Raw genomic sequence first — 26453 nt, 5'->3', positions numbered from 1 at the left:
AAAATAAATTGTAGTGATAACAACTCTCCTTTAAGATAGTGTGTGTTGGTGGGTATAATATAAGTCTGAGTGAAGTACAACACTTTATAGTTTTATGCTAAGCGATATTTACAAAAATAAAAATGTTTATCAATATAAAATATTGTTAAGCCTAATGTTATTATGTATAATAATTAATTTCTTTCTTTCATATTTATATTTTAACATAATTTAACATCAATAAAATATATTAGCTTTTATCTTTAAATATAAAAATACAAGGTTCTTCGTAAATATACCTTTTTTTCTGATAACATTTTCTATACATCTTCAAACTTATAATCTCTAAGTTCTTTGTAAAAATACCTTTTTTTTCTGATATTTATAATTTTACAAAGCAGTGACCTGGGGGACCGCCCATCGAATTTTTTCATTGGTAGTCTCTTACGCTAGTTCGAAAAATCGTCAGAGGAGCACCCTCGGGTTTCTGCTTTATATAATAAGAGAATATTATTACGGCTGAGACACGATTGAGCCAAATTGTCGGCATATCAAAGAAAATTAGAATACAAAAGAAAACTTACACGATTGAGCATAAAAAACTCTGCAACGTCGCCATTTTCCATTTTAAACTATATTATATAAAAATATTTATTTAAATAGGTACTGCTTATTACGCTTAGCACGGCAGTATTATTGTTGTAATTTTTTTAAGTTTTTACTTTTTCCAATGGCGACATACGTTTTTAATTCCAATTCAGAATATAGCCCGAGTAGGTACTTGGGATCATTATATATAGAAATCAAATTTTGGACACGAGTGTTTTATAAGTCATCAGTTTGGCTATTAAATCTTGCGGGGTACCCATAGGCTCATAGCTCTGTCACTCCACCCAGCTCGCGTGTCAAAACTTTAAACACTTATCGACAACTCGTCCGCAATCTGGATTTTCAAAACAATTATATATTATAAATTATAATTATCAAAATCTTCCTGTTTCGTGTTGCTTTGAAATATCGAATCAAAAATGTATGTTGTCATCCGAAAAAGCGAAGGAAAAAACTTTAAAAAAAAATGTAACGATTAAAATAGAATTTTTTTTCCGAAAATGGTGTTTTGTAACGTCCTAAGATTATATGTATAACAGAAAAATAGTTTCAAAAACGTTAAATTTTTTTTTGAATAACGAGTGTTTTTCAATAAAATAATCACCACCTATGCAGTATATAATACTGTGTATATTATATGCCGGGGAATCGAGTGGGCGCTGTCAACTATACTGTTAGAGTGTATGTAATAAGTACGCGACGTCTTGTCGTCTCAAAACCGTAACCGTTGGGGTGTATAGCCAACCATCGTGTAAAGTACTTAAGACATCGCGTCAAACTTGCAGCTATTACCTATAATATTATATCCAATAATAATATCGGTATTATGTGTCTGCCAGTGCCGCAACTAGAGATAAAAGGGCCCAGGTGTGAGTCAAATTTTGGGGCCCCCTATGGCCCTATTTCAAACTTTCGTCTTACAAAATTGCCTAGCACCAAAAGCGCAATTAAGGGTGCGCTTACAACTCCATCGTAACAAAAAAAAACCAAGAAAATAATAAAGACACATGTTTTCCATCTCAGGAGGCTAAACATTTTTAAATTAACTCTCCGAATATTGTCTGTACATAGTGTATAATCACTTTATTTGTATTAATTTTACTTACAAAAATAGATCAGAAATTTAAGCTGCACAGGCCTCCATTCGAAATGTAAATCATATGTAATTTCATCTCAGTTGATATTTTAGATTCTGAGCGGAGTGAGGGATCTAGTGGTTTTACAATCGTGTTTATTTATTTATTTTGTATACAAAATTTCTACCAGAAGGAGTGTTTTGATTTCAACATGTAGTATCTTATCTTTTATAATCAAAGTGGTACTTTAAAGAGGTCATTTGTCGATTTTCTCAATAGTTATTTAATACTACGGGAAAAATCACCGACAAATTACAAAAAACCGCTAAAAATGGGATTTGTTTAGAAACGAATAAAAATAAAAATAACGATTTTAGTTATTTTGTTTTAATTTATAATACAACTTAGTACTTACAGGCTATAATAAAATATCCAGACTGACAAACCGTCCCAGCTTAGAATTGTTTTTCGTATATAATGATAAGATATCATTGAATTCAAATTTAACACAATCCATTATACAGTGACCCACTTGTAACCTACTGTACAGCAGAGCGACATCCACTTACCTGCTTTTTTATATTTAATTTTTAATTTTTTTTGTATCTGTCATCACTTCTTAGGACAATAAAAATGCTTAGATTTTCTTCAACGGTATCTTTCCTGATAGGAGAGTGAATCCAGTTGGTACTTTGGGCTTTACAATTTAATAGACGACTCCCAATATATTGTTTCAAAGAAAGATGAAAAATATTAAAAATCTATATAGTCACTATGTTTTTTTATAAGCATTTAAAGTTTAAATATTGACAAAATACGTCAAATTCACGAAAATGTTTAAACTATTTTGAGTGAGAAATTCATAAAAATTTTCTTTTTAAATCTAAGATATTTTGGAATTCAAAGACGAACTGTAGATGGATGAAAATTTCACTGAATGTTTATTTTATCAATTCCAATACTTGATAATATTTTTAAAATATTTTGACTCGTTTTAAGCTATTTACGGACAATTTTAATTTTTTAATTTTTTTTTCTATGAATATCAACAAATTTTTATTTGTGGGCCAAGTTATATTAAAAAATGTATAGTATAAGATATTATCTTCTTAAGTATAATCAATACAATAATAACATAATATTAGATGTTGGACGAAACACGTTGCAGGTATCAAACAATTTCAATTTTCATCATGTGTTGTAAATTGGAATAAAAGTTCATATTAGTTAAAAATCTAAAATCCTTTATGTCTGAAAAGGGCTTCCTAAATATTATATCGGGGGCCTTTTGGGGGTATGGTGCACCGGTGTCTGTATAAAGACAGCCGGTTACCTGGTGTGGTGGTATTGTCGCAAGCTCACAAGAGCAATTCAACGACCTGTAGTACACCGTTGCCGTTGCCGTATATAAATGGTTTGATTAATACTTTGCGAGTGACGGGCCAAAAATGACAAAACTGACCATTATTACCGGGACATTATTTTGTGTGTATCATTAGCATTAAATGTGTGTACCGTTATCAATACACACGGCAAAAATAAACATTTTAGTTGTGTATTAAAATTGATACACACGGCACTCAAAGTGTTGATATACAATCTTTGAACAGTGTGTCTGTGTAGGTACGTTTGGTGTAGTAATAATATAACATACGCCTTCCTAAAGTCGCAATGATATAACTGAATAGGGTATAGACAGAGAGTGGCTTACGCGGGTGCGGGGTAATAATTAATACTCCCAAGACCCACAAAACATTAATTTACGTTATTTTTTTAAAAAAAAAATATCGTTTGCGTTTGACGAATATTATGTTTTTATTTTATAACGTAAGTTTAATATAATATTGGAACAAATATGGTTATTTTGAAATAATTTACGAAGTGGATTATTATTTACCCAAGTATATATTTTCATCCCGGAAATAAAACCGTTTTATTAATGCGGCGGGTATATTATACGATATAACTGAAAAAAAAGTAGTTGCGTCACAGCAAATAATGCATGTAATAATTGAAATATTAAGTTTGATTATTATATATATTATACAACCGTAACTCATAACACTATGTTTTATGACGTATTGTAGTTTCATTATAATTCATTTGTTACGAAAATCACGAATAATTGCTAATACCTACGGTATAAAAGTTAAAATCGAATTTTCGTATAGTATATTTATTCCACGTACCTACATCAAATATCGGTATGTCAAATATTGCCGCTCAAGACAAGAAGTCGTCAGATATCAAGCTGACATCCAAGACTGAAACGATGCAAATGGTTTTTGGTTTTTGACGAGCTTAGGTCGAATCGACCGAAATCGCTCGAGAGTTGTGATTTCCGTACATTGCCGCTGCACAATAGATTTGTATCGTTACCGAATATAGCCGTGCGTGTAAATTCCTCGGCCGAAGCGCCTACAGAGGTCGATTGGAAATCCATGCACGACTTGATGGTACCGGCTGTCGACGATCACCTGTCGAATGTGCTGAAACCGTCGGAGAGCAGCGATGTCCTTAGCTTCCCGGTGAACAAGAGATCTGCGTCTTTGCCTAATGTGGCCGTGCGTGAAAATTCCTCGGGCGATGCTCCCGAAACTGGACTGTCGTTCGGTACGTCCGCGGAGTTGCCCGTTTCGACGGATTCGCCATCACGTGCCGAATCGTCTGTCTTGGCATTGATGCCACCTGCCACTCCAGAAGATGACTGTTGGATCAAAACGCCGTTATCCGTCTCGTCGCAGCTGCCACCGGTAGAAGCCGGAGTAATGGGTACGGTAACCAGCAGTGACGCGGGAACGGACAACGGTCACGCCTAGACGTCCGCGCGTTCACTTTGGAACCGGACGAAGCGGTTCGTCAGGTGTATGTTTAGCTGTGGTGCGATCGACCGCGCAGACGAATAGGGCTTATGATGTGGTTTTGTTACGACAGTATTTGGGCACCAAATGTATGTAAAATGTAAATTGTATATTAAGTAAAATGTATATTATGTAGTATAATAAGTATATTGTATCTGTAAATTTACTTGAATAAAATTGGGTGTTATGTTATATAATATTTGGTTTTTATTTGATAATATTATTAATAAATATGTCAACACTCTTGTGTAAAATTAATTAATGCGGCTTGTGGAAATTCTAGTTCAGGTATACTTACGGTTTTTTTAACTAGTGTAAAATCTCACGAGCAACTTTGTATTAAATTATCAAGCTTTTTGACCAAAGAACAAAAAGTGTTATCAACAGGGTACCTATACGTCGAAAACACCAAAAACACTGCGATAACATGGAAAGAATGATATGTGTAATATTGATCTCCACGGTTTTGCATTTCTCCAAATTGCTTAATAATTATTAAATTTATATTTGTATAATATATATATTTGTCTCTAGTTTGTTCTGTTTCAGAATATGGTTTTTCATTTAGATTTCTCGTCAATCTTGCTCAGTGGCGTTCATTCAGCTTGTATTGTTATTAATATTATGTAGGGACTAGGGACATATCGAACACAGGTCGAGAAACGCTGACCTATATGTAATGAATTTTACATTTTTAATATAAAAATATGATTCTATGGTTTAAACCACCTGCCTAATAACTTGCTATTTTTTATTTTAGTTTGTTTATATATTACCTACATTACGCTTGTTAATTACCTAGCGTATACACTATAGGTATTTTCGGTTGTACCATATACATGAGACTGTCGTAGATACCGACTGTAGGTGCCATTGTACAAAACCAAAATATGTATTTGTGTATTAATATAATATTATGTATTATTGTGCAAATGTGCTGTATACCGACACGGCTTTGTCTACGATTTCGTTATTATGTCCAAGCGTTCAGCAATAATAAAATTAGTAAATTTTCCGTCAGCGAGTTTACGTGTGCCGTTGATATTATAATTATTCCAGTTGTTCGATTGGGACTATAGTCATTTTGTAATTTATATGCAACAACAAATAAACAAATAATTACAAATTTCAATAAATAGAGTACCTATATTATTAGTGGCATGGTGAACTTCATTAACTTATGGGTTATGAGACACAATAATTTATATTAGTAATTATAAATACTTACATAAATCATTACGAAATCCTAGAAAAAATAATTAAAGTAAGGTTAATTACATTTCTGGAAAATAACAAACTTTTATCTAAAAACCAGTATGGATTTAGACCTGGTATTGGTACAGAGGACGCTCTTTATAGTACTACTCAGTTTTTATATAAATAATTAGATAGTGGCAACAAAGTAATAGCGATTTTCTTGGACTTGGAAAAGGCATTTGATACAGTTAATTATAAAATTCTATTACAGTTACTGCCTAGTTTTGGAATAAAAAATGTTAGTCTAAATTGGTTTAAAAGTTACTTAATAAATAGAAAACAAATGGTAAAAATAAATAATGTTGTTGGTCATGAAAGTTCTATTAATTACGGAGTTCCGCAAGGCAGTGTGTTGGGGCCTATTTTGTTTATATTATATATTAACTCCATCTGTGATATTAATATTGATGGTTTGGTCAATACTTACGCGGATGATACATGTCTACTTTTCTCAGACAAATCGTGGAATGGAGTTCATGATAAAGCTACATTTGGTTTGAATAAAGTTTAATATAATAGAAATCTAACATTAAATGAAGATAAAACTATGTTTATGTCCTTTTCTATTAATAGGACCTCAACTTATACTTATTGTAACTCAATAACCATACATAGATGCCTTAATACAGAACTTTGCAACATACATACATGTAAAATAATAAATGAAGTTTCTAGAATCAGATATTTAGGTATTGTTTTTGATAAACATTTAAAATAGAATTTACATATACATAATTTATTAGGAAAGTTACGTACAATAACTTACAAATTTATAAAGCTTAAGAATTTAATACCTACACAAACAATTCGTATAAAAAAAAGCAATCATGTTTATTTTCAAACAATTAATAAAGGGGAAAAATAACACATTTTCTGAAAATAAAAGAGAAAATATGGTTTATAATATTCCCGTTAAATATCCCAAAAAATCTTTCGGTCAATCGTTTGTGGACTACTTGGGGCCTACGTACTTCAACTTAATGCCATATGAGTATAAAAAAAACATCCACCAGCATCAAAGTAGTGTTAAACAATGTGTTTATAAGTATTTATTCTTAGAGTTAGTTTAATTATTATTTGTTTTATGAATATATTGATAGATAGTTATATTCAAGTAATTTAACTTGATAATGTCAAATAATATTCTGTTATTTTTGGTATTACCTTATTATGAATCTTAATTCTAAATTTTTAATACGTTAAAAACATGTCTATTATTTTCTATTGTAATTTTTGATTTTTCTATATTTTTATTTTAAAATTGTTTTATTTAAATAACTAACTAAACTGTTCACATTTTATTTATTTATATAATTGTATATTATTATTCTTTTTTCTTTTTTGATCTTTTTTAGAATAGCATTGTTACACTCTCTATCTCTAACTCGAGCTATGCTTAAAGAGATAGATAATCAAGTATTATAACTATCAATTTGTGTATTGTAAATTGTAAAATTTTATTGATAAATAAAAAAAAAAAAAAAATTACATATTTACTTAAATGGTAACTGAGAATGATTGGCTAAGTCTTAGTGTGTACTTTATAAATTATTTAATATGTGCTTAAAATATGCATGTGTGAAAAAAAACCAACTGATACGCCAACAATCAAATTCGATAATCGATTTAAATAACGAACGCATAATGCATAAAGTGTTAAAACGTATATTATAATAATATACAGTACGACACCTTACTCGACAGACCTAGCTATCATTGGTTTTTAAATTACACGACCGCCGCAAATTAACGACAATCCCGGCGGCCGGCTTCGAAACCATAACTGGCAGGTCATCCGCACCAACACCCTAACCCACCTGCCCACCTACTGCGTTGAAAAATGGAGTCAAATCTATGACTCTTAAACCGTTTCGGTGTCCCGGCGAATTACGAACGCGGTTTAGACGTCCTTCAAAGGGCGTGGCGACCAGTTCGGACGGCAGACGACGTCGAAAACGCGAGATTCGCGAACGAAATCGAACCTTCCGACGCATGTATTTATGCCTGTATATAGTAATACCTACGCAACGGCGCGGCGGCGATATAAGCTGTCTGCTTTCCGCGCCACCAATCCGCCCCAGGATATTATGGGCCCCATTAAATAATGAAAATAACTTATCAGCTATCAACCAAGGTTTACGAATTACTATAATATTATTATGTTGATGGTTATAAATTAAGTTACAACGTACAAACTGTATAACTGTATAAGTATTAAATAATGTGGTGTATTGGTATTAATTGTCTTATAAATCATAAAATAAAATCTAGAATCCTTAGGTGATTAAAAATCAACAATCTTGTTCAATAAAGTAATCCAGACATAAATAACTCATATTGTTATTTACTTATAACTTATTTATAAAATTATAAGCATGTAAAGTTATAACATTTTGCACTACTATAATTTATAGTTGTATTTAAATATTCCTTATATAGTTTTAAAGAATTATGAAAGAATTTATAATATTTAGTAAATTAATTAACAAGTAATAAATAAAACATTAACATTTTTTTCTATAGGTATGAGCTTTACAATATTATGTAATGATATGCTTACGTGTTTGTAACTAAAGAATTAAAAGGCTATGCTTAAATGTGTTATATTATTGATTTGTTAAACTACTTCTACATTATATTTTAATAATTAATAATTACATATTTTCCTCCTTTCATAAAATAAAATAACTTTTAAAATGTTAATTTTACAATTAAAAAAATTATAAAATTATGTATACTGTTTGGGCTATGGCTTATTTGAGTTTGAGGTTGATGTGGACTTAAATTAACAGTTCTGGAACAAAACGAACAATATTCAATTATTACAATATTCTAAAGTATAAAAGTATAGAATCTTAGTAGAATTAAATAAAATGTAAAAAGGTTACAAAATTCGTTATATTTACAGCTTACAGAGTTGTAAAATATATATATTTTAAATTATAATTAAATTAATATAAGAATACATCGATTCAAAAAGTATTCAAAATACAACTCAAAGACTTTTAAGTTTTAAGAAAATGTTTTTAACAACTATTTGTTGAATTTGCTTTTAATTGTATTCATTTAATTTTACAAAGTAGGAAAAATTATTTATGTATTTAGTAGTTATACTAATATAAAGTTGTGATGTCAATATTAAAGTATCATTAAAGCTTTAGTACCTATACCTACTTCATTGAATTTTTAAAAGTATTTACAAAAAAATATTTGATTGTCAAGTACAGTTATTCCAATACTGTATTAAAATACATACTAATAGTTAATTTAAAAAAGTTTTAAGTAATATTACAAAAGTATTTAAATACATTTACTAGAATACATTACAACACTGATAGTCTATTATAAATATGTTGTGTTCAAAAATAGTTTTTTTGTATTTTGTTAGTCAATTTTAGTACTAATAAGAGGTAGAGAAAGAAGATTTTCGAGACTTTTATATCAAAAGATAAAATATAAAATGATTATAGTAAGTTACGATTACAAATTATATAGAAAAGGTTATTTATATAAAATCAATAATAATTAAATTGGATGTAACAATAAAATATTTAACAAAATTATTAAAGCTCTAATTATTTGGATTTTAGATACAATAATAATAAAAATTGTATATATTTTAACGAAGTACGTGATATAAAAATAATATCGTACTACTGATTTAATTTATAAACCTTGTGAACAATTAAATAAACATACCAATCTATTTATCTATGCATGTGTACAACAATAAAAGAAAACTAAAACACAATAACAATACGATTTGGAAGAAAATACAATCCCACTATTATTCGTAATTTGCAAAAAATCAAAGAATTGTTAACTCTAGGCTGGTGGCTGGAGTGGCTTTGGCGACCGATTTGATGGCCTTGGCAGATTGGGCTTGTCCGACGACGACGATGTTCATGGTTACTTTTTCAGCGCCCATTTTGGATTTTTGAGGTGTAAAGTGAAAACTGCAAGTAGACAAAAAAATATTAAATTAAAAATAGAAAACACGAACAATTTAAATTAATATAAAGATCAAAGAAATTTTGTTTCTCGTCAGCTATATACTCACAGAATATTATATTTGCACGAAAATTGCGTTATGACGGAACGAAGCATCAGAACGTCTTTATATACATCAGTGGCTTAGTGTGCAGAGCACACTGGCGTGGTGGCGTAACCATAGCTCTGAAAGGTGATTCGAGTAACTGATTTTGTACGTCGGACGACGTCAAATATTACTATTTATTTACATATTTTACCATTTAACTTTGAAAATATATCCATCGAGTATTGTGTGAACGGCTCAATTAATATAACTAAATCTGCTTCTAAAATATGTCACTAAATAATAGTGGGAAAATATTGGACATTGTGATTCCCAGATATTCCAATTTTGGTTAACGTCTACAATATATTATGCCCGTCAAGTTGACTTAAATCATAAAAATGTTTATTGAAATATAGTTAATTCAAAATCTGATTTGAATATCGATAAAAATCATTAAAAATCAAGTGATATAAATTTTTTTTTAAATGGTATCCAAAAGTCGAATTGAAATCGAAAACAATTTAAATCGATAATTTATACCGAAATAATAATCGTTGTGGTTTATCGTAGTTAGAAATCAAAATTTAAATCATTAAAATGTAAAATTTATATTTTAAATCGAAAAAAGTACGTTTAAAATCTAATAAAAAATCTTGATACAATAAATTAAATCGACAACGTGAAATAGTAAATAAATAATTAAATTATAATATAAATATATATATTTTTTTAATTGAAATCAAAAAAAGGAAATATATATTTATAAGTGAATTGAAATTAAAATTGAACATTTTTATTTTGATTTCCATCCCTGATTAAACCACAATACAATAAATATGAATACCTTAATTAATTATTATACCACTTTGTTAAGAGAACAAATTACTATTTTTACCATCATTATATTTTCCATGTCATATGACCACTATGAGTGTATTATTATTTAATTCATATTATTATAAAATTTTCTTTTTGTAATTTTTATACAGGGTTAATAACCAACCGCGTTCTATGATTTTTAAATTTTAAGTAGGTACCTCCTGTAACGAACCCATTAATAAACATACTATATTATTATTGTGATCGTTTCGCCTTAAGGTATATTAGATAACATAAAAGATTAGATAAAGAATAGTATGTAATTTAAATCAGTGTCATTAATCTTATTAAAATACGCTGTAGGTTTACAACGAGAAAGCAAGGCAACCTTGAGATCGCATTCTAATAGGGATGAACAACCTCACCTAGACAGGTTAAGAAAGTAATCAAGGATTAGTCATACACGAGCAGATTCACATACAATAAGAAAGGGGGTAACGATCTACGACTAGATGGCCGAGCACACATAATTAATATTTAGAATACATAAGTTAAACCATAGTACGCATTTCTGAACAACTATATAAAAAAGCCTACAGTAGAAATATAAACAATATCATAGTCATGTTAATATAATATATAATTTTTATTTATAATTTGTATATATATATAATGCATAGTATCTAAATATTAACGGAAGGCGTATACCATATATTGTAAATATGATAATGGGATACGATTCTTGGAATAGACAGGCCTAGGAATGCATAGATAATAATTTGAATCACGTCCTGTGAGGTCCGCGGATATATCGATGGACCCGGGGGAAGGTAAGAGAGCACTAGGCATTAAAAAACTAGACTTGAAACGGCCTGTAGATTAGACGTGATTTACCATCGTACATGCGGGCACCTTCGCGAGAGACAGTATAACGATTTTGTCAATTTGGACTAAGAGTGTTTTATGAAGAATAATTTTAAGTATACAACTTAAACGTTTCAACAAAATCTAATTATTTATCAACCTACCTAAGAAATCCTCTACCAACGGTCTTGCTACCTAAGCTGCAACTTATAAGCTAAGCAATTAACCCAATCGCTAGTTTATAACACTCCCTATATTTTCAAAAGTTTGATATTTATCCGATGTCAGTCGTAAACTGTGCTGAAATAAACTCCCTTTACTTAAAGGACATCACAACACGAAAAACGAGTTTGCTTGGATGATTTATGATGCTTTATGATGGTACGTGGCTTTTAATCGACTTTCATTATCTCGTTGAATATTAATTTTGTTAACTTCGGTTATTTACCAAACAGTTTTCATTATTTGGACTTAATTCACCAATGAACTAGAATAAAAAAAAAAAAAAATGTGTTGTGAGTCCTTTAAGAACCAAGAATTTTGTATTTTAAAAATGTAAAATGAACAAGGATGGCTATAAAGAAAGATCTTTAGATAGATCTTGATCAACTGGATCTAGTAGAACCTTAAACCTTTATGGGTCAATATATGAGGCCTTTATGAGTACCTAGAACAAATATTTTGTGGAACAAAAGTCCTCAAAAGTGTGATATTAATATTGGAACAAATTATTATGGAAAAAAATGTAGTGATCCGTTTTATATAATATAATGACTGGAAACATCACAATAATAATTATTATGACTATTTCATAATAACTTGGTAATATCGTAATGGGGATTTATTCCTAGAAATCTGATTAGTTTAAATTAAGATCGTGCGTGCTAGACGCGACCGAATACGCCGTTTGTAGTAGTGGTGGGAGAAGGAACCGTAGACGTCGTCGCCGTCCATAGGTGGCAGCACATTACGGATGAAAAATTAAATTTGACAACAAAAAACTTGCCTACGAAGCATAACAAATACAAAGGTTTAGAGTGATTTTAGAGAAAAATACTAAATTATCAAAATTAAAGAACACAAAATTATCTAGGGCATGACCTATCCATTTGTAGATTAAACAACTCAAACGATAGGTATTTAAGATTAAAAAATTAAAATTTTTGACATTATAAAAATATCGTATTTATATATGTCATTCACTAGATAATATTGTGTTCTTTAATTTTGATAATAGATTGTACTACGCTAAGTATATTACTTTCGGAATAAAATCTATTTTTCGAAAATATGTTTTTATACCGAAATATAGCTACGCTGACGTCCTCTTAATATAAAATATCCTAGGCCGACAGACGGTCTCAGCTCTTAATCGAGTCAAAACATTTAATACCTATGACCAATATTAAATGTTAAAATTAAATAATTTATAATATAATACCTATATTGTAATATAGGTATTATATTATATTACCTACATAATATATTGTATAATCATTAATTACTAATTGTAATATAAAAGGAGATGTACGGTCAAAAACCTGAAAATTTAATACAAGGGTACTCGCAAGTTGCTGTTAGTAAAATTTAAAAAAAAAGTTGAGCGTAAATCCAAAATAGTAGATTATGAGCGTCTAAAGTTAGAAGGTTGAGAAAATTATTTTGAGTTGTAAATTCATAACATTTTTTCTTTTTTAAATCTAAAAGATAAATACCTATATCTAACAATAATGGTGTTTAAAAAAATTAACGCGCTCGAAATCTTCTAATGCTGCGGGCCGACGAGAAACATAAACAAACTACAAACTATAGCTGGCTAGTAGGTAATACACGTCGTCTGGGAGATTTTCTCGGGTCTCTGCGTTGAAATATTAATGTATTTAGCTCAATACCAATTCTCAATAATCCGAACGTGCACGTACAAATTATCTTCACCTGAAAAATAAAATATGGCAATTAACTATTACAACATCGCACGCTACGCGGCAAACGTCATATACTCGAAACCTTAGAAGTCATCGCAGTCAACAAAATGGAAGCCACTTACGCTGACGAAAGCGACGAATACCTCGTGCGTCTAGTGACCTTTCTTCTGTCTGCCATTGATTCGGTCGCACTATTGCAAGTGGCGACGATCAGACCCCGGAGTCGAATGGACAAAAGCCGATTCTTGGAGGCGCAGATGGGAAGGAGTGTGACGAAAACGTCGAGGTGTTTTGAAAATTTCGGAAGCAGAAGAGGACCATTCCATTTTGCAGGCGAACATTTGTGCGTCGTCGTCGTGTGGGGACGCGCCGTCCTCGGAGTCGGGGCCTGTCGATCCCACTCCGACTCCCGAGGGCGGACCGCTCGACGACGTTTTGCGACCAGACGACGTGTTGGATGATGAGAACATCGAGCCAGCCAGGGGTATAGCTGTGAAGAATAGCTTTGGTGAGTTGTTCGGACGGCTGGATACCCGGTGGCAGCACACCCGGAAACTGCGATCCACTTCGTCGTACGAGGTGGAAAGGCGTCAGACGCTTTTTCCGCGGTCTGTGCTGGCGCCGATGAGAAGCCGTCCGCAGCTCGCCCCTGGGCTGAAGACGACGGACAGGATGACGGCGACGGAATGGAGAGGAGGATGCGAGAAAGAGCACGGACGGTGCGCGGCGGTAAGTCACCCGCGCACGTTCTCCAACCACCCGCGGCGCGACGGGTTTCGATGGCGTAGCGCACTCGGTCGTCGTTGACGCGCGAGACCCTCTGGCGGCTCGGCGAGCGCCCGGCTGCAGTTACGGTCACGCGGAGCGGCGGTGACGGAAGACGGCGACGACACGGCGGCTATATAGTAGAGGTACCGGCGCGGGCAACGATTCCGCCCCGACGGTACACCGACTCGGTACGACGGCGATGGGGACTCGGTACTACGGCAGCGGTGGAGACTTCGGCACGGGGTGAGGGGTATGGAGATTTGCGTGCTAGGAACACGGGGACGTCAGCGGCGCTGGACTCGCGATAACTTAACTGTTTCACAGGGTCTGGCGGTGCACGACTTCACCGCGGCGGCGGAACGAAGACGCGGCCGAAGGGAAAACGCCAGGGCGAAAATTACCGAGAGTCAAGGATCGCGCTGTGGTCCGCTGACTTTCACATTTTCGCCCAGTGGTAATCCCACATCGGCCGTTTCGCTCGTCCCCACCGGTTCCGCAGCACAAAATCTCACTTCGCTCGCTCCACGTCTTGGTCTTCGCCGTCCGACGGCTGAGTCGTCGCGCCGTCGACCGTCAACGCGCACGACATCGCGCTTTAGCCACCGTCCGTCTCCGTCAACCGTAGTCGCTCCCATGGCTGTCTCGGTCTGGCCTCGCCGGCTGGGCAAGGTCGTCAAGCGGCCGAGCAAACGCGCCAGCGAAAATCGTCAACCCGCGGGACAGGTCGGAGAACGTGCAGAGGTGACCAGTGGCCAGCAACACTGCATTTCGGCACCAATCGCCATCTCGCATTCTTCCCCCCTTGTTTATTGTGTCTATCCTGTCCGTCGTATTTTTTTTCTTTAAATTTTATTAAATTATTTCAAATTATTAAAATGTTCAGATATTATTTTTTTTTTTATTTACTATCATAAACGCATAATATTGTGCCAAATATTATATTTATATTTTTTTTTAGCCAATGTGCTATTTTTTTCAAAATTGTTGTACATACATTTTCATACTTTTTTTGGTGTATATTTAATAAACATATTTTGATGTAAACACAAAAAATTTCTTTTTTTTTCGTTTTTTCGATTGTATAATATCAATTTTTACAGATTTAATGACTAAAAAAATCGTTAAAATAAATATTTCAAATAATAAAACTCGTTAGTGGATTATGCAAAGTAATGACCGTGGACCTGCAGTATAAACGCTACACTAAAGGTGACGAAAACTGCTGAATAAATCATATAATACCTAACGCATTACACCGGCGGATACGACATAAACGACCAAAACCAATACAAGAATTGTAAATAATAATAATATAATATGTATTATGTAGAACGTGCAAACGTCAATATAGTCGAATAGTTAATACAAAATAATATTTAAAAAAATTCAAAATTGAATTTTACATAGGTAAAATAATAGTATAATTTTTATATAATATAATAGAGCTGCATGTCGAAAAATAATATTGTTTGAAAACTTTCCGGTTCAGGTTTGAACCATTAAACCCCTAGGCGTGCGCACGGGTGCAGCGAATACTAGCTGCTTTCGCTGCACCTATCAATTTATTTTGGATTTAGTGGGCTGGTAGATATTTATTTGAAAGGTATACATAGAGTGAATAATTTTAAACACATTGTCCCAACCCTTTTGCACCAACCCTACCAACCTTACAGGCAAATGACCTCAGTCGTCGAAGCCTTAAAATCTTATAAAATAAATTAAATAATTTTTTCTAATATTATCAAATACATTCACATACACTTCACTTAAAGGAAAATACATACAATCTTCCGACTCGGGACTCCACGTAGGAAGGAACCCGCCTAACCATCAGTACGATAGGCGTCGACAGCGCTCCCAGACCCCAGTGTTGATCTGTCTTCCAATACCATGAACTAAGATAGTTCATGCCAATACTAAATACACACAACATGATATCAAAGAATAGATTAAGGGGGCTCTGGCGTATCTTGTTTTAAGAGGACACCCATTTATTACTCTACGAGGACGCCACACTGAAATTTATCGTCTCCGTCCTACAAGTGCATAACATAGTAAATTTGCAAATTTACACTTGGCAGATAATGTCAGGCTCCGTTAATGCTCTACATATACTGTTTATAATGTACGTTTTCTGTTATTCAGATACTCGGCATAAGCAAAACAGTATTTGCACTTCCGGTAAACAGTGAACTACGTAACTCTTCAATATATTTTTTAAGTATTTTGAATACTTTTTAAAAGTATTTTTAACAAAGCTTAAATATTCTTGTATTAAAATACCATAAAGTCCGTTTTATTAATTTTATATGGTTTCTGTTTCTGGAATTTTTTAAGAAAACTGAAAATGTAATAACTTTAAAATAGTTCCATATTAATAGTTAATACCACTTTTTATTTAATTTTTTTCATTAAAATATAATCAATTAGTTGAAATATATATCTGAATGCAGGATGAAATGTGTGAACATGTATTTATCTTTAAATAGTCAGACACGTTATAGTAATTGTTAAAATCTATGGTAAGTAGTAACATAATAGGTACCTATACTGATATAGTGATATGTACAATATACATATATAATATATATATTATAAAGCATAAAATTAAAAAAAATATTTGTATTTGTATTCAAATACTTTGTGAGTATTCGTAAAATACATTTCTATATGTAACTACAATAATAGTAGTTTAAAAGTATTTTAAATACTTTTTTATTCGAATACTTTTTGAAAAGTGTTTTTTATAAGACTGTATTGACCTCATTAAACGATGGCGGCGTCGTGGAAGAATTACGACAAAAGTAGTACTCGCAGCGTCGTCGGTCCAAACCTGAAAAAAAATTGTATTATAACTATAGTATAGTTGGTTTATAAACCAAATTATTAATGTTACTTAAAAATGTAGAGATGGCTGTTGTTTGACAGTCTCTACTTGGCGATTCAAATTCGACTGCTGGCTATGCCAATAACTTACATTATCGTACTCTACGTTCCTGTGTTCTATTTACGTTTTACTTGAGCAAATTCGCCGAGTGCGGCGTAAATAGTAGTATAAACACTAACTAACAAATCCTTTAATTAATGATTTTCAATTAATTTACTAGTCGTCTTTATCATGCAATTAAAACATTACAAATAAATAGAATATTATTACTAATTTGTATTATTATAAAACCTAGTATGATTTAAATTTTTAATAAATTGCTTACGTTTACCTTAACATCATCGAAATAAAATTTTGTAAAAAGACGATGGGTTGCACTCCGGGAGTGCTGGCAGAAGTGAAAACTTGAATATTAACGTAGTACATTTTTGATATTTTGGATATTATATTTCGGGCCGCCCCACGACTGAACCACAACAAAACCGTAACAATCGTAACAATAGATACGATAAACAAAATAATATAGTAGTTGATTATTGTTCTTGTTCTTGTTGTTATTGTTAGGAATTTCTACACTGCATACGTTACATAAGCTTAGGCAGGTCTAACCGTCTAGGGTAATGGTTTTTGTATTATTAATGTATTCGAAATGGTTGGGTACTTACAAAGCTGGGCACTAACTAGTTAGTTTTGAATCATTTTAACTTTGTAACTATTAACTAGTTAAATTTAATGTGTAAAATAGTCTAATCTAACTCGTTAAAAAATAAACCAACTAGTTATTATTTTTTTTTTTTCATTCCAAAATTCCTAAAGCTGTTCCTCGATCATGACATTATGGCTATATGCCTATATAGATTATTAGCTCATATATATTAATAATTATTAGTATTTATAATAATGCACGCACAGATTTTTCTGCGTAGTCTGTAGAATGCATAGATAATAAAGATATGGATAGGACATACTGGTCTTATCAGCGGTCTTCGAGGGGAACATTTAAATCATATTCATTAATATATCAATTTGTATTGAATCATTTGATCATTTGCATCATCAAATATAACTTATGAGGAATCTTGTATTACATTTTCAAATCTTAGATTTAAAAAGGAAAAAGGTGGGTAAGTGGATGTTGCTCTGCTGTACAGAAGGGTACAAGTGAGTCACTGTCATGGATGGTGTAAAATTTGAATTCAATGATAATATCATTGTATAAGAAAAACGATTCTGAGCGAAAACGGTCAGTCAGCCTAGTATGATATAACCAAGTATATTTGATGATATTATTATGAATTATAAGTAATTTATATATAACTTATTTACATGGAGCCTAAGAGCCTTGTTTTCAATTTTCAATCCTTAGCTCTAAAAGTTGAACATTTTATAAATTTTGAACTACAAAATAATTATTAAATAATAAATTTGATAAATTTCGTCAAAATTTGAACTTTAAATGCTTAAAAAAAAAATTGTGTTTAGGCATGGATTTTTAATATTTTTCATCTGATTTTAAAAATAATATACTTTATAATACAATTTATTAGTGCGCCTTATATTATAATTTCACGCTTGTTTACCCATCAAATAAAATTTTATTAATATTTATAGAAAAAAAACTAAAAAAATTGAAAACTAACAATATCAAATGTTAGATGTCAGACGCTAATAAAAATTTAATTTAAGTTACTTGTAGACATTTTTTTTTTTTGATAATGGTAGACAAACTTATGAGTAATCTTATATTACATTTTCAAATCTTAGATTTAAAAAGAAAAATTTTTATGAATTCTCAACTCAAAATAATTTGCTAATTTTCGTGATTTTTCCGTATTTTGTCAAAGTTTGAACTTTAAATTCTTATAAATAAAAACTGTGACTAAGGATTTTTTATTATTTTCATCTGGCTTTGAAACAATAACCTAGGATTCTTCTATTAAATTTTTAAGCTTTTTTAACAAACAAATAAAATTTTATTGAAATTTATAGAAAAAAAAACTTAAAAAAATGGAAACTGAAAATGTCCGTAAACAGCTCAAAATAAGTCAAAATATTTGGAAAATGTTATGGTGTATAGAAAATACCAATATAAACATTCAGTCAAAATTTCATGTACAAAAAAAAAATAAAAAAAACACACATCATTGTAAAATCAATACATTCATCACTTCGCTCAGAATCTAATATTGCTTAATACTGCAGGTATTTTAAATGCCGCAGCGCAGCGAGTGAGTGGCAACGTGGGCATCACTGACGTCCACCCAAACTTTACGGGGTGTCCCGTAAACTAGAAAATGGTAAACGTATAACGAAAAGATCCTAATTATTTTTTAATGATAACATTGAGAGTTAATACAATAATACATTATTAAATAATTATGAAATAGTAATAATCACCTTGTTTCATAGTTTATAATTATTTATGTATACAAGTTTCAATGTGACATATTATTTTGCTGTTGTTTTGATTGCAATATTGGCTTTAAATCGGGGAAAATATTGGACAGAACAACTCGCATATCGTCCTTAACACGTTGATGGACAGTAACTAGTAACTACCATAGTAATATGACCATAAAAAAACGTGCGTACATTTTACATCTCTAAGGACATAAAATATCGCATTCTGTAGAGGTACCTATACCTAATTAAACGTTAAATGTTTATTACCAAACGATATTTTTATGAAGTTGATATAACAGAGATACCAAATTTAATATTATAATATATAGGTAAGTACCAAAATACCAATTAATATAATATTTGAAAATTATATTTTTAATGCTCGTCATTTTACAACTTACCTATCACCTATTTGTACAAACCTATTTGTACCTATGCTCCATGCACTTATATATATATCATCTAATATGTATAATATATTTAATTACAAATTGCAATGTCAATGACATCAGACATGTACAATTATAAACACTCAGTGGAGATATTAAACTCATCGTAAATACTACGGTTTACGAGCAGCGTTAAATATTTTAGAATATTTTTACTCAACTAAAAAAATAAGCATGAATATTCTATACAATTGCGACTTGTAGAAGTAGAACCATTTTAATCAGGTAGGTATTAAAAACATTAAAATTATTTCAATTAAAATAAATTATAGCTATATAGGATAGCTAAATATTAGATTTATATTCTCGACATTTGTATAAAAATTTTAAATAATAACCTACCCATATAATATTTTATGATGAATAATGAATAATATTATAGGGATGATCAACTAGATTTGGAATCGCAAAAACCAAACTATTTTCATCTGCAGAAACACGGTCTAATCATTACAAGAACATCTTATAAATTAAAATTTAAATATATTCTTTTTTATTACGATAATATTATACTTTAGACTTTAGGGATAAAAATACACAATATAAGCATATCGGATGAAGGATACGTTATATATTGTTATATATTTATTAACATGAACTGTAAAAATGTATTTTGACTGAATTAGCTTATTAAATAACATTTCTGTATGCGTAGCTGGTAGGTACATATGACTTACATTTTTTACAATTTTAATTTTTTCCTTTTGCTTTACTCCCAAATCACTAAATATTTCCGCTCCCCGCTGGAAGTACTGACTTATAAAACCAACCCAAAGGGAATAAAATGTACAAGTATCTATACATAATGTATTACACTATTACGACATTTGTATTTACGTATGGTAACACATCAAGAAAAAAATTATTGGAATCGATAATTTTATCTACAACCATTGTCGTTTCCCATAGATTATTTAGATATAATGATTATAGGCACATAGATATAGAGAAAGATATAGGTATCTATTATCTATGTTATTATAGGGAATAATACTATGATAAATCATATGTTTTTCTCAAGGTGTATCAATACACCTTGGTTTTTATAAAGTTATACACAGATAAGACATTTTAACAAATTTACGCATTTGCAAATGATATCACTCAAAAACTTTAAGCATTAAATTTATTCTACCTGACACAGCTAAATAAATATAAGATATGGTGAACTCATTTAAAACAAATAATACATAAAAGGATTTTAATTGCATAATATAAATTCAATTTGCAAATGGAATTAGTAGGTATCTATGATTATTATTACATACTTTTAATTTATAAACTGAAAATTGTTGTAAAATACAGTTAAAAAAACTAAACATCTTTGATATTTTAGTTTCGCTATTGTGACTGTCATTTTGGGTTTTGACAAGATTCCATGTTTCAGCACCACTCACTTAAGTCAGTCTCTGCCACAGTTCCGGCGACCGGCACTTAAAAACTAGTATTAGAGCCACCCATTGTTGGAGGTGATTGTGATACGAACCGTTAGCATATTTATTAAAAGTTACGATCTGAACTCTGAATAGCACCGACGCAGTTTTGGCAGGGGATAAACATATATGGACACATTATATGAACTAGAAAAAGATCCGATCGTACAATACCCCCTGCTGGAGGTTCCAGTCAAAACTCATCGACTGCCGTCCAGGTAATTTCACAATAAAAAAACTAAAACAAATTAAATATACAATTTTATTATTAAAAATCAAAATTTAATGTTAATTAGTTGGTATTATCTGGAGAACGGAACTCGCTATACGTGTTTTGGTTTAGTCAGAAATGATCGGTCCAGCTAGAGAAATAATTCTGAAACGTGAGTCGATCCGTGATGGACCAGTCATTAAATACCAATTATTTATTCATACATATTATGACACTTGGCATGAAAAATTACATTGAAAATTGAATAGGTACCACCCGTTATATGAATCATCTCCTTGGAGTCATATTATATACTCGACTACTCGAGTATAGGTACGTCTTGGTCGTCGTCAGGTGGTTCAATTATGTAGTAATCCTGCTTACCTGACTGCAGTGTACGATGGTCGAATTAGTTTTTCAATCTATATCTGGTATGCAGAGTCATCCGAGATTATCTAATCGAATATAAAATATCGAAAAAATGTATCAATACGTAACCAACATAATAATACTATCATAAAATAGTTTAAATTCGTAATGTTATACACTATTATGCCTTATACAATAGGTATTAGATAGTGTACATTATAGCTATTATATACAAACCCGCTCTGAAGGGCTGCTGTCACCCGAGTCGTCGTCGTCATTATTCGTAATAGCAGGTATATGTAGTTATTATGATTTGGCCATTATGTAGACGTTTAAAAAATATATGTAGGTGGGTATTTTGAATTTCAAAATACACAATAATGTTCAGACAATATAATATAGGTATGAATATATATTAATATTATAATACTAAATTAACGTAAAATACAATAATATATTGAAACGGTTGTTATATAATAATGACATAAAAACAAGAAAAAGTATAGTTTATATAATATATTATAGTTATATACAGGCCCGGCTCAAGGGGTAGGCGACATAGGCACACGCCTAGAGCTCACTTAAGCAGCAATTTAGTAAGAAGGCAGCATTTTCAAAATACTGATAATATTATATTGTTAGGGGCAAAACCCCTAAATTTAAAATTTTTCCTTGTAAATTTACGTTTTAGACCACTATGTAGCCCCGGCCCTGGTTGTATAATAATTTAACAATATAAGAAAAATTCGATAAGTTAATAAATCTAATTTCTAATTAATAATATAAAAATTTGAAAGATTCCAGCAAAAATAATTGTTATACATGAGTTTTAGATATAATGTGAACACTGAACATATAAGACATTCAAAATATTATTTATTACAAATTACAATGTTCAAACATATTTTTCAAAAAATAACAATAATTTTTATTTTATTGGTCATAAGCCCGGCAACTGAGGCCATTAGCTGTAGGATGGTACCGTAAGGTTTTTGGTACGGACGGGAACGGTCGGAGGAACACGTTTTTGTGTTTGGCAGAATTTTCAAGTGGGTACACGTAGGTATTCGCCATGGTGGAGGACACTGTGACAGTCCGAAGAAAATTAACACCCGTCGCTGTAAAAAGTTTCTAATTAAATGTTTTCAAATTACCAGTTTCACTGCTAACATCATTGATGCATATGTTGTCAATGCTTCTGTGTTTATCTAAATATTCTAGAATAACACTTTTCCAATATGCATTGTATGTAATTTTACCCAAGCAGGAATGGGGTTTTTATTTATCACCAATCAACAGACATCAGCGTACTTTTTTTTTGAAAAAAATATAATAATCTTTCTTTTATCAGAATAGTAATTTTCCATTCGAATAAAACATAATTACAGTCTTAGATCACATACAAAATGAACTGAGATTACAGTATACTCTTACTCGAGGAAAAAATAATACCTAATAACTCTCAGCAAAAAATGTATAGATAACAAATTGTAATTAACAAATAAAAAGACAATGAATTACTTAAAATATTATGATTTTATGAATTAGTAAAGAAAAAATGATATATGTAAAAAGATTTTACTTTAAATTATAATAGAACAAATAGGCTTGGATGTATATCAAATGGCATGTACATATAATATTTAAAATAAAGAAAAATTGATTGATATACATCATATTATTTACAATTAATACTAAAGTGTCCATATAGCTGGTTTATTTACATAATTTTTATCGTTATTTAAAAAAAATATACAGCATTTACACGTGTAAAATATCAGCACGTATAAATTATGATATAGTATTAAAGAAAAATAATTGTTTACAATCTATGTTGACTTTTTTGAAAACTGGAATACTTTGTCTGTAAATTCTGCACACTCGACGCAAGTCCAAAGTCGTAAAATTATCGTGCGGGTGCTCGACTCGTACTCGTACAAACCGACTGGTCATCGCCATGCACCCACATCCGCCTCCACCAGCAGCAGTTGAACTCGATCACGTGCCTTCGTTCAGACCAAATCGTCCGCCTTCTTGAGCTGATCCTGTATGGCAGCAAACGTCTTGCCCTTGATCTCGGTAAGCCACAGGGAGCAGATGACTATGGACGTGAGGCAGAACAGCGACGATATCGGATAGTTGCGGTACATGCCACCGTCGTCGGCCAGCATAGTGTAAATCTTGGAGGCCAGGAACATCGTGACGGTGAGCGTGATATAGTGTTGACCGCGTAAGCCGGGTGTATCCAGGTACATGCCGGCCGCGCACACGTACACTAGAGTTAGGGCTAACCTAACCCACTGTCCGTGGAATACACGTAAGGGGTTCTTCGAAATGTTAACATACTAAAAAAAAATTTTATAATTATTTAAAATCGTTATTTTTTTATTATCAGGAAAAACTAACTTGGCCATCAGCTGGTGAACATAGTAAATTCGGCGGTGCACTTGTCCACGTAAAAGTACTCGAATACGGCCATGTCGAACACAAGGCACGAAGCGCACGACACGATCATCAGTGGCGACGTGTAAACCAGGTACATGCCGGCCGCACACACGTACACTAGGGTTAGCCACTTGGAATGCACTTGATGAAAACTGCAGGTTCTTCAAAATGTCGGTTATTCTAAAAAAAAATATTCTAATTACTTAAAACTGTTTTTTTTTATCAGGAAAAACTAACTTGGCCATCCGATAAATTTGATGGTGTCCACTTCAACCTATCGGGAGCAATGTGAACTTGGTTTAATTCAATTTTCTTCTTTATGTGAGAATCTACAACATTCCAGTCTATACAAATTGTCATTTCTTTATAGATTTCCACAACCATGTGCAGAGATTGGAAAGTGTTTATAATATCTTGTCTCATTAAACCTAAAATAAAATTGTTATTAATGTTATGATTGTCTCACAAAATTCTTATTAAAAAGTTTCAAATTAAATGTTTTTAAATTACCAGTTTCACTGCTAATATCATTGATGCAGATGTTGTCAATGCCTCTGTGTTGATGTAAATATTGTAGAATGACACCTTTCCAATACGCATCGTATGACATTTTACCCAAACCGGAAAGTGGTTTTTCTGGCGTACCTGGTTGATTTTCAATTCTAGATAGAAGATAACCTGAAAAGATAAACTAGACGTGATATATGCTAAAACGCCTAGATCCATATAGTTTTCACTTACTGAATTCGATGAGAATTCGTCCATACCCTTGTCTTCGGTACTGTGGCATGATTACGATACAAGCTACATTAAAATTTTCTTCATTTTGTTTGAGTTTTGAAAAATAACCAACCAAATGACAGCCCTTAACATGTTTAATTGAACATTATTACAATATAATTATGGTAGACAACTATAAAAAAACTAAAAATTAAATTACCGTCTTGCAACGGTATAGACAGAAGTGGAAACTTCTACTAATAAATTTAGATTATTGGCTTGTATACAAATTTAAAGCTGGATGGACTTATTAAAACGTATTTATATAGGTATACTTACAAAACCGTCGTTTTTCGTCACAATGTAAAATAAGAACGGTTCAACGCCAAAGTCCAGAGTTTTTAGGTCCAAAAATAATTTTCCCAATCGACATAGTGTTTCGCAATACGTTTTATCTACTTTTCCGTCAACCTGTTTGAAAAAAAAAACAATTGTATAGTTTACCTCTCATGAATTGTTTAATAAAATTAATTTACTTCAAAAACGCTTAAATCTCCACTTAGGTAAATTTCTGTGCCTGGTGGTGTTCTCCAATTACAGTGTCGCATATGTCTTTCCAAAATCGATTGACATTTAGTGTATTTTAAACAAAATTCACAAAATATTAATCTCGGAGAATTCTCCTCCTGTGGAAATGGACATGAATAACAAGTCTCCACTTCAAATTTTCCCAATTGTATTACACTCGGACATCGTACTGGAGTTTGAATTGTACTCTACAATGATAATTATAGAAATAAAAGACGTCATGTTATATTAAAATAAAATAAATAATTTAAATTTTACATTCTTTTCCAGTGTTCTTTTCCGCTTACATATATTGATATCATCGTTTACAACTCCAGATAGAAAGGCCACAGGTTGGAACATATTTTCCAGAACTGAAAATTGTATTTAATATTTATTACTAAGACTGGTTAATAAGCCAAAAAAGTTAAGTACAGCATAAATAGACACCTATATATACCTATGACACCTTTATGATATACCTATGTCATCGCTAAATATATGGCTTTTAAATTATTAAAATCATAAAAGTGTGACGTAAATATCATTCACTAGTCATAATAGCTTCGAAATTGGTATTTATTTATTATTTTAATTTTCCATTCGTAATCTGCTCTCTGAGAACTATGGGTACTTGGTATCTATACATAGGTACTACGTTTGATTAATATACTCAAAAGAACATAAATATAAACATACAACATGCAATGGATCAAAATTAAACACACCAGATCATATCCCGTTCACACTTAGTGCATTATAAGTGCAGCAC

At 31.6% G+C, this 26453-nt stretch overlaps 2 protein-coding genes and 1 long non-coding RNA gene across 3 annotated transcripts in view; 2 read left to right on the top strand and 1 right to left on the bottom strand.

The window, feature by feature from the left end:
• Positions 1-26453, top strand: part of LOC132946686 (uncharacterized) — a 327529-nt gene that overhangs the window by 267432 nt on the left and 33644 nt on the right. The gene's annotated exons all lie outside the window — the stretch shown is intronic.
• On the top strand, positions 3871-4483 carry LOC132946558 (uncharacterized). The gene is made up of 2 exons (XM_061016607.1): positions 3871-3936; positions 4115-4483. The coding sequence occupies exons 1-2, from the start codon at positions 3871-3873 to the stop codon at positions 4481-4483; spliced, it is 435 nt and encodes a 144-aa protein (XP_060872590.1).
• Positions 23962-26240, bottom strand: LOC132946557 (uncharacterized). Its single transcript, XM_061016606.1, has 9 exons — positions 26234-26240; positions 25961-26055; positions 25651-25890; positions 25454-25585; positions 25136-25259; positions 24905-25072; positions 24632-24822; positions 24415-24555; positions 23962-24294 (listed from the first exon to the last, which is right to left on the bottom strand). Exons 1-9 carry the CDS (start codon positions 26238-26240, stop codon positions 23962-23964), a joined length of 1431 nt encoding a protein of 476 aa, XP_060872589.1.

The sequence above is a fragment of the Metopolophium dirhodum genome, chromosome 6 (genome assembly GCF_019925205.1).
Source record: "Metopolophium dirhodum isolate CAU chromosome 6, ASM1992520v1, whole genome shotgun sequence".
In the NCBI taxonomy this organism is placed as follows: domain Eukaryota; kingdom Metazoa; phylum Arthropoda; class Insecta; order Hemiptera; family Aphididae; genus Metopolophium; species Metopolophium dirhodum.
The sequence above is the reverse complement of the archived record's forward strand: the minus strand, read 5'-3'. Positions and strand labels throughout refer to the sequence as shown.

Coding starts and splice junctions, on each gene's coding strand:
- LOC132946558 (XM_061016607.1), top strand. CDS start 3,871: ATGTCAAATATTGCCGCTCAAGACAAGAAGTCGTCAGATATCAAGCTG. Junction 3,937..4,114: donor TGACATCCAAGACTGAAACG/ATGCAAATGGTT, acceptor TCCATGCACGAC/TTGATGGTACCGGCTGTCGA.
- LOC132946557 (XM_061016606.1), bottom strand. Junction 25,891..25,960: donor AAAGAACACTGGAAAAGAAT/GTAAAATTTAAA, acceptor TTATCATTGTAG/AGTACAATTCAAACTCCAGT. Junction 25,073..25,135: donor ACGAATTCTCATCGAATTCA/GTAAGTGAAAAC, acceptor TTATCTTTTCAG/GTTATCTTCTATCTAGAATT.